The 14439-nt window shown below is 31.2% G+C and overlaps 1 protein-coding gene across 1 annotated transcript; it reads right to left on the reverse strand.

Moving 5' to 3' along the window:
- Window positions 1–464: 464 nt before the first annotated feature.
- On the reverse strand, window positions 465–13513 carry LOC143193860 (QRFP-like peptide receptor). Its single transcript, XM_076400281.1, has 5 exons — window positions 13346–13513; window positions 5011–5156; window positions 4054–4171; window positions 3810–3999; window positions 465–1283 (listed from the first exon to the last, which is right to left on the reverse strand). Exons 1-5 carry the CDS (start codon window positions 13364–13366, stop codon window positions 532–534), a joined length of 1227 nt encoding a protein of 408 aa, XP_076256396.1. The 5' UTR covers window positions 13367–13513; the 3' UTR covers window positions 465–531.
- Between the last annotated feature and the right edge of the window lie 926 nt (window positions 13514–14439).

The raw sequence follows: 14439 nt of genomic DNA on the forward strand, positions 1-14439 counted from the left end.
CTTAGCATACCAATCGTTGATGATTGATTTTCCTGGGGCAGTGTCTGGAAACTCGGCATCAAGCCAAGTTTTTGCTTCAACTGTATTTTTTCCCTTCAAAAAGCAATATTATATCATCACGCGAAATTCCTTTTTATCCACTTTTCCACAATAACAAAAATGTGTTCACTCAAAATGCTATAATTCAGAAACTAATGATCCGACAGCTGTCAAATTTATACAGGCATCTTTAAAGGGTTAGGGCTAACTAAAAAATATATGGATTTAGTGTCATTCTAGTAGTGTCATCTATATGTCAGGCCGGAGACATTTAATTAACCTTTATACAAAGACTAAAAATAATAAATGAAACGCATTTTTATACTTAACTTATTTTATTTACAATTAATATATATGTTATTTAGTATATATATATATATATATATATATATATATATATATATATATATATATACTTGCAGCAATAACACAATAAAAGTAATTTTTATAGCTATACTATAACAGAGACATACATGCAAAATTGTGTGTTGATTAATATCTCTCTTTCTGTGTATATTTAGGTAGACTTGGTGCAAAGGTAACCCTAGGTCCAACAGGCTTAACATCGCGCTTTCCTTGATTGCTGTTGTCATTATTTCGATAATTCATAAGACCTTCAGCCAAAGGTTTACCATTTTCATAGTCTTCGAATTCAGCATTAGAAAAACAACAGCAACATATTTTGCACATAAAATCATTTATTTTTCTGCAGACATAGATCGTTTGACTGAGATATGTATAAAGGAACGGATTCAAGGCACAATTCAGCAGGTTCAGCGATATAAACGAAAATCGAATGTTCCAAGCCGATTTTCCGCTGATATCTTTCAACAAATTACAAACCATGTATAACCAATGAGGCATTCTGCAACCTATAAATGCAAAAATAAGTACGAGAACGATTTTGAAAGTCCTCATTTTCCTCTCCATCTGAACGTTGCGTTTTTTAACAAATGACTTAACGCGAGGTAACGGCGATATCTTCGATATGGAGGAATTCTCGATTGGATCGTGATTGTTACTGTGGGATATGGGTTTCCTATGTCGCCATATCAATAAAGCGATCTTATAGTAGAACCAGAAGAACATGGATATAATTGGAAAGAAAAACAAAAGATTCATGGCGATATAGTAGCTCGTTAGTTCGCGTTTTGTATTAGGTGTTCCTGTGCATAGGTAGACTCGCTCATTGTTGACCACCAAGGGAATGTTGATGTAAAAGTTTGAAACAGGGTAGGACATACCTAAAAAACAATTAACTTATTTAAGTATTGTGTTTTATAAAAATATCTCAATACACAAAAATGTTTCATTACTTGCATAACATAAATTCCGATAATATTCTTTAGTTTCCCATAGTACTGGACATTGGCCTTACTTTATTAGGACATTGGTTTATATCTATCTATAGTTTTAGATATTAAGGAAATCAAATATAGATTGCAAGGTACAATATATATGAAGTATGTAGTATGTATGAAGTAAGTAATAAATAAAGAAGTATGATTTCATGTTATAGTATTATTTATTCATTTTCACTCATAACACTCACTTACATAAAAACCTCATATATATATATATATATATATATATATATATATATATATATATATATATATATATATATATAATATACTAAACTGAATAATACTACTTAACCTGGCCGATAAACCACCTAAATCATTGTGGTTAGAAAACAACATCTCAGAAGACATTCGGTCATACCCATAGCCACAACGATTGTTCCTTGTAGATTAGTTATAATTACATGGTTATAACATATCAAAACATATATTCCCTTAAAGGATTTTGAACCCGCGACTTTCGCAGCGGTAGGAGAACTATTTGTCTTGGTCACATTGAGCTAAAATATGTACTGCTATTCTTGAAGTAAATTTAATAGTTTATACAGACTGCTACATTAATGTGCCTAAACGAGACTTTCTACTATATAAAGATTTCTTGACACAAATGAAAGACACGGATTTCAAAATTCACAAGAATGCAATATTTTCCGAAATGTTGTCCAAGTACGTAGAGAAAACTAAGATTGTACCGTTTGCTACATTCCCATTTAAATTCCATTCCAATTAGACACTATATTTAGGGATATTAATCTCTCCACACTGAAAGAGATACAGAAACAACAGCAATATATATAACAACAAATTTACAAGAGGCCGCATGGTACGCAACTCCTAATAGTGAAACATATTAAATATTTTATTATAATTATATATTATCCACAATTAAACAAAAAAAATGTGAAAAGAGAAAACAACAAGGCAACAAGTTGAACAAGAACAGCAGGAAACAAGAGAAAATTCAACAAGGCAACAAAAGAGCTGAAAGATAAAAAGAAAAAAGAGCATTAACGAACAAAATCAAGGAATTCAAAAATACTTTGGAAACTTAACACTAACTGATGTCACGGAATATTATCTCTAGAAAGAAACAAAAACGACCAAAAAAATTCAACAACATAATCCACCCCTTAAAATTAATAACAATATCTGGGCTAGAAATAATAAAAATTAAGCGGAAGGTTTCTCTAAACCCACTCTCTGAAATATCCGCAACAATAATATTCCGTTACAACAGAAGAAATTGACATAGTAGAATTCCTTAACACTCCATTTTAATGAAAAATTTACTGTTAAAGAAGTAAAACTAAAAAGGCTCCTGGCTATGACTTAATTACTGGAAGAATTTTAAGGGAGCTCTGAAAAAAGTACATCAAGTTAACAACGTTCATATTTAATGCCATGTTATAACTTAATTACTTTAAATCATTATGACTGTTAAACCAGCGAAAAAACCAGAAGACGCCTCCTCCTGTCGTCCTATAAGACTGTTACCTGTGATCTCCGAAGTTTTTGTAAAACTGTATATTAAGAGACTCAAAATAACAACAGAAAAGAGAAATATTATTCCAGACCATCAATTTGGCTTTCAAAATGAACACGGAAGAATAGAACGAATGCATAGATTAGTCAGCCAATTTAACAAATACTTAAGTGATAAAAAATATTGCTTTGCTGCATTTTCTATAAATCTCAAGCTTTCGGCAAGATATGGCACACTGAACTGCAGGTTAAGTTGAAAAAGCTTTTGCCCCATACGCACTTTCAACTACTGAAACAATACTTCACAGATAGGCAAGTTATTGCAAAATAGGATGACGAATACAATTACATACATTTTGTATATAGCTGACCTACCCATCTTAAGAAACACTACTGTTGCAACATATGCTGATGATGCAACGGCCTGATCATCACACGAGGATCCAATATCAGCCACAATAAACCTCCAACTTCATCTAAGCTAAGTCGAATTGTGAAATCATGACGTATCAAAGCAAAAGAGACAAAATCTACCCATGTGATATTTACATTTTATAGATGGAGTTGCCCCTCCCCTTCCCCCATCAAAAATGAATAATTATGAACTCCCGCAATCAGACAATGTTAAATATATGAGAATGCATTTTAATTGACGCTTAACATGGAGAAACGTATGGTGACCAAACGCGAACAGCTTGGGCTTAACCTAAACCAAATGTTTTGCTGGCTGATACGCTGATAGGGCTTAATACGTTAATTCTTAGGCCTATTTGTACCTATGGCATTGAACTGTGGAGTACTAGCAAATCAAACATTACTATCCTTCAGCGCCTTCCATATAAAGATTTAATATTTCCAGTTGTTAACATTCAAGTAAAAGGGTTTAATAAAAAAATATTATTTCAATACATCAAAGTAACATACCAACACAAGATAACCATAGTAGCGCAGCTCCAGAAAGACAATAGAGTAAATTTGGGTTCCATTTCTTACTCAGTGCATGTATAACATTATGATAACGATCCAAGGCAATCACTAAAAGAGCAATTGAACTTGCCAGATTACCCACTACTTGTCCGGCAGGCAGATTGTGACAAAGGAAATCACCAAAAGGCTAAAATTAAAAACAATTCAATAAATTGGTTAATTTTATTTCGATTATTTTTACCCAAGTCATCAACGGTTTGCTAAGTAGATCCAGATTCGTCATTGCAAAAAGGATTACGGTTAATAAATCAGATAATGCCAAAGAAATTATGCAGGTTTTTTGTAAATATTTATATTTCCTACAACAAATGTAATGTTTACAATTATATTTATATTATTATTTATTATATTTATGTATTATTAATTTATGTTGGTATTGCATATTATCACTATATATTATTAAATATCTCCTGTTCACGGTCAAGCGTTAGTTTAAACGCAAAAGAGAAGGCTCACATTTCTTAAAAGGTTTTGGTTGATGTAATAATAATTACTGACTTGACGAGTCTAAGAAATTGATTAAGAGAATACGGAATGATAATGAATAAAACCAAAACAAATGTCATGATAATAATGATGGGAGAGCTAGAAGAAATAAATATCCAAATTAAAGATGTAAAAATAGAAAAAGTAAATATATAGATATTTATCTGAGTATACTAATCGAAAGTAATGCGAGGAGAAAGAAATGAATAACAGAAGTGGAAATACCATGAATTTATACTTCGATATAAATAGTGAATCATTAACAAAAATGGAATATCATGCAAAACAAAAATGAACAAAACAAAAATGAAAAAGAAATAACTCAGAATAAGATCCACAGATGGATGATACAATAAAGATGGGAAATACCTCAACATCGAATTATAATATACATATTTTTAAACCAAGCGTTTTTTGATGTTACTAGAATACATCAATGGATTAATAAAGAGAATACAATTAAAATATGATAAATATTGTACAAGATAACATCAGATATATTCAGATATTATAATATTTTTGGTTTAAATAATATTGAGAGATGGATTTACAAGCACTCCAAATATTTTTCTTGTACTATCAATTAATCGTATATATTAATGAACAGAAAGAAGTCAACAAGAAAATTGCACAGTGGATAAATAACTCTTACCTATAAAGTACTGATCTAATAGCAAATATATTTCCCAAACCTGCTATAACAGTTATAACCCATATTATCCAATAATATAAGGTTCGATCGATAGTAATTACTTTCAGTACCGTCTCGGGCACAACAGTTCCGTTATAATTTTCAACCTAAAATATATTATAGATTAATAAATCATATTTTAGTATATTAGAGGATACATTTACAAAATTATAAGAAAAAATACATTTTAAAAATTATAATTTTTAAACTCTACTAATTTAACTACTATAAATTTATAGAAATAAACGTTTCCAATTACCATATTCCATTTTAATTATTATTAATAAGTTCATATTCAAACCGATTTTTAAATGTAGAAATATATATGATAATAATTTAGGATTTTCTCTAAACATTTTTTAAAAATATTAATACTCTTTTGTTCAGGAACTGCGAATTGCTCAAAACAAAATGGCAAATACTGATGATGATGGACGCACAGTGTGATGTCCCATGAACAAAATTAACTAAAAACTAAATTTTTCAATTTAAAATTTTTTTATTTTTATTGAACTATTAGGCAGACTATTTGTCAGTAAATAACATAAAACCATCACTTTACCTTGGTTGCCACGCTTTTGTTTAGCAAGCCTTCTATACTTGTTAAACATGTCAACATCAGCCAAGAATCACAATAAAATCAAGTATTGTAATGTTTATATATTATAGAAATTACTTCTTTTCAAGTTGGGAACTACTTCATATTGTTATAGATAAAACTTACCGCGAAGTTCTGTTATGTTTTTTATAGTTTATAAATATCTAGCCAGATTTCTGTAAATATTCCAGCATGTTAAAAATAAAGGAATTTAATTAAAAACAAACAAGTGGCCAAAAAAAATAAAGATTTAATAGATTTTTTAATAGAAACTCTAAAATGTCATCGAAAACAATCGGTTTATGAAAAAATAGTGCCACTTCTTAGTGTTAAAGAACAATCAAAACGTTTGAAACGTAGAATAATGAATTGTACGAGGATCACCATTTTTATGTCGGGAATAGAGTCAGGAATATCAATATATTTTTATTGTTTTTCAAGGTACTCGCCACGATGATCGATACACTTTTGCATACGCTTAAACCAATTTTCAAAGCATTTATTCCGTTCTGAATAAGGTATCTTCAAAACATGATTTTTGACCGCTTCAATACGCAGTTCATTCTTCACGGATGGGAACAAAAAAAGTCATTGGGTGCTAAATCATGGCTGTACGGCGGATGACCCATCAATTTGATGTTTTGAGTGCTCAAATAGTCTCTTGTTTGGGCCTATGTGTGAAAGCTGGCACTGTCATGATGAAGAACAATCCGGCGTCTATTGTTTGTTTTCCTTAATTCACCGAAGGCTTCTGGCAAACAAATGGTTCTGTACCAATCACAATTTACATTTCTATGATCCTCTAGAGGCACTGTTGCAATATGACCAGTTTTCCCGAAGAAACAAGTCACCATTTTTTTGAAGTGCTCCGTGCGCGAACAACATTTTTTTGGATTTGGTTCATCTTGGAACACCCATGCAGTCCTCTGCTGCTTACTTTCGGGCTCATACGAATATATCCATAATTTGTCACCTGTCACGATTTTATAAACGTCTTCGGAAGCACCGCGATTAAATTTCTTAAGCATTTCTTTGCACCAATCGACACGAGCCTATTTTTGAGCGATTATCAAACTTTGTACGATCCAACGCGAACAGAACTTTCGCACAGCTAAGTGTTCATGTAAAATCGCGGATATGCTGGTAGAACTAATGCTTCGGGATTCCTCAATCTCACAATAGGTGACATGACGATCTTGCTTTTTTTAATCATTTCGCACACAGATCGATGTGTTTTCTGACACAACAGCCGATTTTGGACGATCTTCACGAAACACGTCGGACGTCGAACTACGGCCATGATTGAATTCACTAAACCAATGATACACCATCGTTTTTGATGGAGCTTCATCGCCAAAAGACAAATTAGGTTGATTAATGCACTCTTGTTGTAATAATCTACGTTGAAAATCGTAAAAAATCATCACACGAAAATGTTCCCGATTCAGTTCCATTTTTTGCCGAGACGGAACTTTCAACTAAATATAAAATAAACAAATAGCGTCCGTGCGACAAAATGTTCTGAGTGCAACTTTACGATGGAACTATCAGAAGGACTCATGTGAAAACAGTGTTGCCAATTACCGAAATATAAATAGTGACCCGCGTAATAATATTTTTGGGTTAAGAATGGCCACTAAATATGAGAAAGTATGTCGTTAGACAATATACGCCCTCTTTGGATATAAACTAACCTAATTCCAGCTTAAATCCGAAAGGAAGGCCACGGATTATATTAAAATATCGAATTTATATATACCGTATACCACATCACACACTCGGCCGGTAGTCTACATCTTTATATCACGGACACCACAACTTCTATCAAGGTATTAAACTTAAATTAAATCTTTGACCACCTTGAGTAATTACTTTCTATTCCAATGAAGACTCGAGAAACAGAAGTTTATTTATCAATACAAGCTCTATATATCTATAGTTAAAGTCTAACTTTAGTAAACTTCAACAACCCTTTCCTTAACCCTAATCATTTCCATAAAGCAGCCAATGGACCTCATCAATGTCGTAGAATTTTTTTCTTCTCATATTAACATATTATTAGCATCACTTTACTTAAAAAGAGGTAGAATGAAGCCTGATACGTCCGAACTTTTAACCCAATAGGCCAATAAGACTTAGTTTGTGTTGGTACTGGTCGACACTGCTATCATAAATATTCAAAACGTGAGTGATAATAATCGACGTTATGAACCGACAAGAGTTCCTTTGGCACTTGTTTCGATAAATATTTAATTGTTGTTTAAAATTTGGGACAGTTCTGATTAAAAATGCCATTAAATAGTTAGAGTCAGGAAATGATTGCGTCTCTAATCAGTTAATTTGAACAGAAACGAGATAATAGGGGCCCTGTCTTTCCAGTAGAATGCTTTAGAGAGGTAAATCTTTTTACCGTTAAACATTAAGTTGATGCAGTATTATTCGAAATATCTTTAGAGTTTTATGGCTGTTCTTATTATTAAATATGAGTATTGAGAGCGGCACAAAACAAAGCAGGTAACGAATTAACAGGTGCGATCACCTTAATGTTAGCTCTGTTCGAGGTTAATCTAAAAAAAAGTTCTGTCAGTAATTTTTCCATATAAATATAGAAAAAAGCACTGTCTAACAGGTCATTTGAGAGTCCCCGGCCTGCCATAGTAAAACATATTTTTTTGGCAATTTTTTTTTATTCAATTTAATTCCCTTCAAGGGTAATACACTGATTATAGCGACCATCAAACTTGTCGATACCATTTCTGTAGTACGATTTGTTCTTTGCTTCAAAATAAGCCTCAGTTTCGGCGATCACCTCTTCAATCGACGAACATTTTTTCCCAGCAATTTGGGGCTCAATTCATGGATTTATGCCATCGTTTTCACTGACTTGTGACACAGTGCATTGTCTTTTCAGACTTGACAGACTCTTCAGGCGTAACAAACTCCTTTAGGCGTCCACTGCGTTCACCGTCTTCGGCGCTCATTTCACCACATCTAAACTTAGCATACCAATCCTTGATGGTTGATTTTCCTGGGGCAGTGTTCGAAAACTCGGCGTCAAGCCAAGTTTTTGCTTCAACTGTATTTTTTCCTTTCAAAAAGCAGTATTTTATTAACACGCAAAATTCCTTTTTATCCATGTTTTTCACAATAACAAAGGTTGCTTCACTCAAAATGCTATAATGCTACTAACGATTGGACAGCTGTCAAATTTATACAGGCATCTTTTGAGGGTTAGGGCTAACTAAACAGCATATGGATTTAGTTCCAGTAGCGCGTGTCAGACCAGGAACTTTTCAATTGACCTTTTACAATAACAACTTCTCTTTGAACAAACTCTATCAGAGAGACAATAAAAGAAATTGATAGATGGTGGAATCGTAACAAGTGTTCGATAAATTAGAAATAAACAATTCCGATAGTGAAGGAGACTGATTGAAGTTTTTTTGTTGTGCTTTTGTTTGAGAACTATCAATACAGAGTGATAAATAATTTTATGTGCATAGATATTGTGTAATTATTTAGAGTAATATATTCTAAATGTATTTATAAGGAGATAATTAATACTATCTGTTTTGTAGATATTGAAAATGCATTTAGGGAGAATATAGTGATTAAATATAATTTTATAAAGAAAAATCTACACAGCTAATAACAAAATAGAATCAGGAGAAATTCAGAGATACCAAAATAACTTAACAAAAAATCACAGGGAAGATGGAAGCAAAGACTAAACGCAAAAAGGTAAATATGCTCTCTAACGAAAATTAAATACATTACCTGAAGATTAGGCTAGATGAGGTCTAGAAGAAATACAACCACATAAAGAACGTGCATAGAACTCTACCTCATACAAACTATTGTGGTTGTTTAATTGACTGTAGTTTAAGTTCTTCAAAAAGATTAGGTTTACTTCAATGTTAAAATAAATTATGTTTTATAACGTAATTTTTGTTCCATTGTCTTATAAAATAAACCAATATTTAAATTTGATGCGACAACGTTGCATTATGAATTTTGATGGCCATACATTGGCTGTATTTTTGGAAGGACTACATGAAAAGAACACATAAATTCAAATAATGTTTGAATGTATGTATGAAAACGTAAAAGCTTGAAGAAAAGAACCCCTTCCCAAGCCTCACCAAAGTACTGTGGATTCTTATATAGATATCAATAACAGAAGAAATGATGATTTGTTTTCATAACCACCTGCTACAAAAAAATATATTAATAAGCGAAATAGCAAGAAATAAAAATTTCGCAGAACTTGCAACTCGTTCAAGATATGGAAACGACTTTCTGTTAAAATTAAGAATACAAATATGAAAAAGATAAAGGGAAGAAGTAACAGCAAAAGCGTAGGCTATTTTCTCTGCATTGGACTACTAAGAAGTAAGGTACTCTGTTGTTGGTGTTTTTTTACTACAAGGGGTAAGAAAACTTTCGTCATATTAACTTATACTAATTTAATTAACCTATTAATTAACACATTATATCTAAGTATGATCATTAGTATTACTCCTCAAAGAGTATTCAAACTACCATGACCTCAATACTGCAGCCATTTAACTTATATTCTGCATACTACAACTAAAAATTTTAAAACAAAAATTTTACAACTAAAAATTCAAAAACAATTTTAATATCTACAAAATTATTTATTTGTTTATTACACCTTCAATGTAACATCATTAAATAAAAATTCACAATGGCCAATTTTTGCGAGACATTTTTTTTCTCTTTTTTATATCACTCCTTGTAAACGGAATTTTTTTGATAGAAGATGAACTACTAGGATATACTGATATATTGACATACCGGTTTTCATTAGAGAGACAATGAATTATCAAAAAATACCCGTCATCATTTAAGTATAACACCCCTTTTGTTCAACCAGTTCTTGAGATGGTATCGGTGAATATAATTTTACGGTTGAAAAGACAAATAAACAAATAAAACTTCAGCCTATGAAACTATTAATCATACCGACAAATGATTCAAAATAATGAAGACATCAACGTTCAGCTTAAATATGTATACAGAAATTGAAACAAAACTTCAGATATTCACTCATATCCAGATAAAAACAAGAAAGGAAAGGCCTAGTCCTGAATATTTTTAAACCTATTTGCTAATAGAATTCAATAAATAATATGTCTATATAATATTACTATTTTTAAATATATTCAGAGAATCCGCCATATGTTTGCGTTCCATTTTTGATGACAGTTTGGTATGATATAACGTCCCTTTCAGCGAATTTAATTTCTAAAATATTTTATTAGACTCTCTCAAGAATTTTATTTGGCAGTAAAATTCCAGCTGACAACATCTGGCAAATTTTTGATTGCTATATTATGATCGCCTGTTGGTTTTTACAGCGTAACTTAGGAAACTTCAATAATAACTGAATTATATATGTCTTTATTCCGCATGCAAGTACATTTCCCTATTTATGTTATACGTATAGCAACATATTATTGGAATTACTAACGATATTTCAATGCTAGTTCGATATTTTAACTAACTATCACATCCATAAATTAATTTTAAAGTATTTATAACATATATTTATTACTGTTTATAAGATCGCGTCGGGTATATTCTTAATCAACTTCATGTTGAAGCATCACTAACACGCTTCACTTTTTTTCAATATATGTCATTTTATCGAAGTGTGAATTTTAAGATGAGGTGAGTAGTGAAGAAATTACTCAATTAAACCATCGATGGGGATTCATATCGGCTATAATTAATGTCCTTGAGCCGAGGTACCGCGAGAAAAATGGTCGGAATACGAGCAAAGAGAATAATGTTATTCTTCAGCTTGACAATGTCGCAAACCCGCTGAAAATATACTTGAAAACATTAAAATGGGAAGTGTTATACCGCCCGCGGTATTCTCCAGGCCTTGCTCCTTCTGATTGCTAGTTCTTCCCACATATTAGTCATGACTTATCTGAGTGGCGCTTCACTTCTTATGAATATACCAAAAAATGGATCAGTACGTGAATAGCCTCAAAAGATACATCGTTCTTTCGAGATAGAAACCGTAAAAACCCTAAAAAATTGGGAGTAGTAACGACTCTCATTGGACAATACTTTGAATAAAATATATTTGTACTCATTTTTCACAATAATTCTTCAAATTTATAATACAGAAAAAAATGCATTTAGCACTTAATCATAAGGATTTTTTTAGTAGATGGCATTTGGTCACTGTAAAAATAATTAAAACATATCGACGTATTTGATACTGACAGCACCTAAGATATTCTATCTCAACCGCCAAAATATTCATTTGCGAAACATCGCTTCTTCTGACCAGCACTTGATTTCCTTGGTAGATCATAATAATTGATTTGAAATCAAATTCTTTCGTTTCTTTTTAAATATCAGTGTTTTGCAGAGATCAGAATAAATGGTAGCTAGACGGAGGAAGGTCCAGCCTATACAATGGTTACATTAAAGCTTTGCACCTCAACTTTTGCCAAATTACTAAATATGTGTGGTAATAATGGCCTAATAAATAGACAATCGGTAATTTAAATTCTTCATTATTAATTCACTCTATTAAACCTGTAAAACTTGAAAACGTAAAAAACTGCCAGTGTCTACCAGAAGAGAAATATTGTAAATTTTTCTTGATATTTCTAACATACAGATCTATATATCATGTCAAACAGTAGGTGGAAAAAGTCCCTTAGTATATTTGTGGATTTGTTTCTTATTTATTACATTATTGTTACATTATTTGTGAATTGTACTTTTAATGATTATTACATTTAAGTTTTTAAATACAGGGTTTTTATTACCACTGATACTACTCCATGGTGATGAAGAAGTAAAATGGTTCATTCTATATCATATAATATATCTAAGACGAAACTGTCGCTGATGAAACCGGCATTAATATTTGCGTTGTTTATATGCAAGACACTAAAACAAGATATAATCGACCCAATTACTCAGACTCAATTACTCAGAATAACGAGTGATACCTTCTGAGATCTTTTACTCTTCAATCAAGATTAACACTAATAACAATAATCAGATACAGAATAATATTCAAGACAATAGATCTTCGTTCGTTCAAACAATATAAACAAATTAAATTAAAAATAGAAATTAAATATTAATTATTATATTTTAGTTCTATGAGCCAATGTTACATGAATGATTTTATCTCTATATTTATAACATATTTATTAATTTTTCATTGCTGCCACAAATATATCAATATTTTCTTATAATTATATACATAGATTTTAGTCACGTCAGCCACATTCATTTATATTTTTTAACGTCTGACACCGCTTACCCTCCTTTTAGCACCCTATGGAATATAAATATTTGGCAATTCGCAAGCTTACCGAAATGTAATTCAAGTTTTTAATTTAATTTATATCAATATAAGAATAATGCAAGATAATAACATATTAAACATATAAAATGTAATTCATGGAAATGTTTGATTATGTTAAAACATTGTTATGAAAAAATGTAATTAGTTTAAAATTTAACTATTCAGATATTAAAAATAGTTAATAAAATTAAGCTCTGTAACATTAATATGTTAAAATACTTCAATTAGTGATAAAAAAAATTTATATATCAATACAAAACAACATTGCATTTAAATAACATTATATCAGACAACATAAATTGTTTTTTACATAAATGAAAACCTTTATATACCTTTGAATTTGATGAACCCATAATTACGTCAAATCATCGGAGAAAAATGGCCACACTGTCACCGACAACAACAGACAAATTAATTAATAAAACCTAAACAACGTAAAAAAACGGAAGCTCGATTTTTATCGTGATCGATGAGTCGCGTTTGTACCAGATAACGGCAATCAAACCTATTTGGCTTCAGCAAAAACTGGTTAACTACATACGGGATCGATTTAAATACGTTTATCAAAATGAAAATTGCCACCTATTATTACACTATAACTTGTGCTAACGTTAAAGTAATTCCGGAATTGATGTATAAACATTAATTAATCTTATTGTTATTTATCGATAAGAGAGCTTAACAACTAGCGCTTTAATTGCCAATACGTTTAGCTTTTAGCGTTTATGTAGTTATCTTACCCTATTGATGATACCGCTATATAATTTATACAAGCATCTAATACAAATTATTGATTATTTTAAATTATATGATTAGTATATTTTCCTATACGAGGTTTATAAAAAAACGCACCTAAATCAGCCCTATAAATTAATTTTATGGGATTTACTAAATATTATGTCCATAATATCGTATTGGGTAATCAGCTTCATGCCAAAGCCATACTAACGGGCTTCACTTTTCAATATGTGATATTTCGTCCAATTATTTCGGAAACAGAACCGAAAATTTTTTCGGGATATTGAAAATGTCTGAATTTGTATCGAGTAAATAACATTTACGGAATGTTCTACTTTTTACATTAATTTCAAGAAAAGAAGCATGCTCTATAGCTGCATTTGAGCGTTTGAGCCAAGCATTGCCTGATAAGCGGCCGGAACACGAGCAAGGACACAACAATGTTATTCTTCAGCAAGACAACGCTCGACAACATGCTGTACAACCGTTGAAAATATACTTGGAAATATTAAAATGGGCAAGGCTACCCTCAGGCTACCCTCAGTACTGAAATCTGAATGGGGTTTAAAATAGAAAATATTTTAAATTACTTTAGCATACTAGTTCTTGTTGACTTGTTGAATAGCAATACAAAACGACTCTGAAGGTTTTATCTATTAGAATACAAACCAAACCACTCTCCATGTCT

This window comes from Rhynchophorus ferrugineus, unplaced genomic scaffold (genome assembly GCF_030347505.1).
Source record: "Rhynchophorus ferrugineus isolate W39M unplaced genomic scaffold, kcgeb_rfMv2 rfM1, whole genome shotgun sequence".
Lineage (NCBI taxonomy): Eukaryota > Metazoa > Arthropoda > Insecta > Coleoptera > Curculionidae > Rhynchophorus > Rhynchophorus ferrugineus.

Excerpts from the sequence above, each read along its gene's own strand:
- LOC143193860 (XM_076400281.1), bottom strand. The coding sequence starts at position 13,366 with ATGGGTTCATCAAATTCAAAG. Across the intron at positions 4,172-5,010 it reads ATTAGATCAGTACTTTATAG|GAAATATAAATATTTACAAA; the intron begins GTAAGAGTTATT and ends CATTTGTTGTAG. Across the intron at positions 4,000-4,053 it reads GCAAACCGTTGATGACTTGG|CCTTTTGGTGATTTCCTTTG; the intron begins GTAAAAATAATC and ends TTTTAATTTTAG.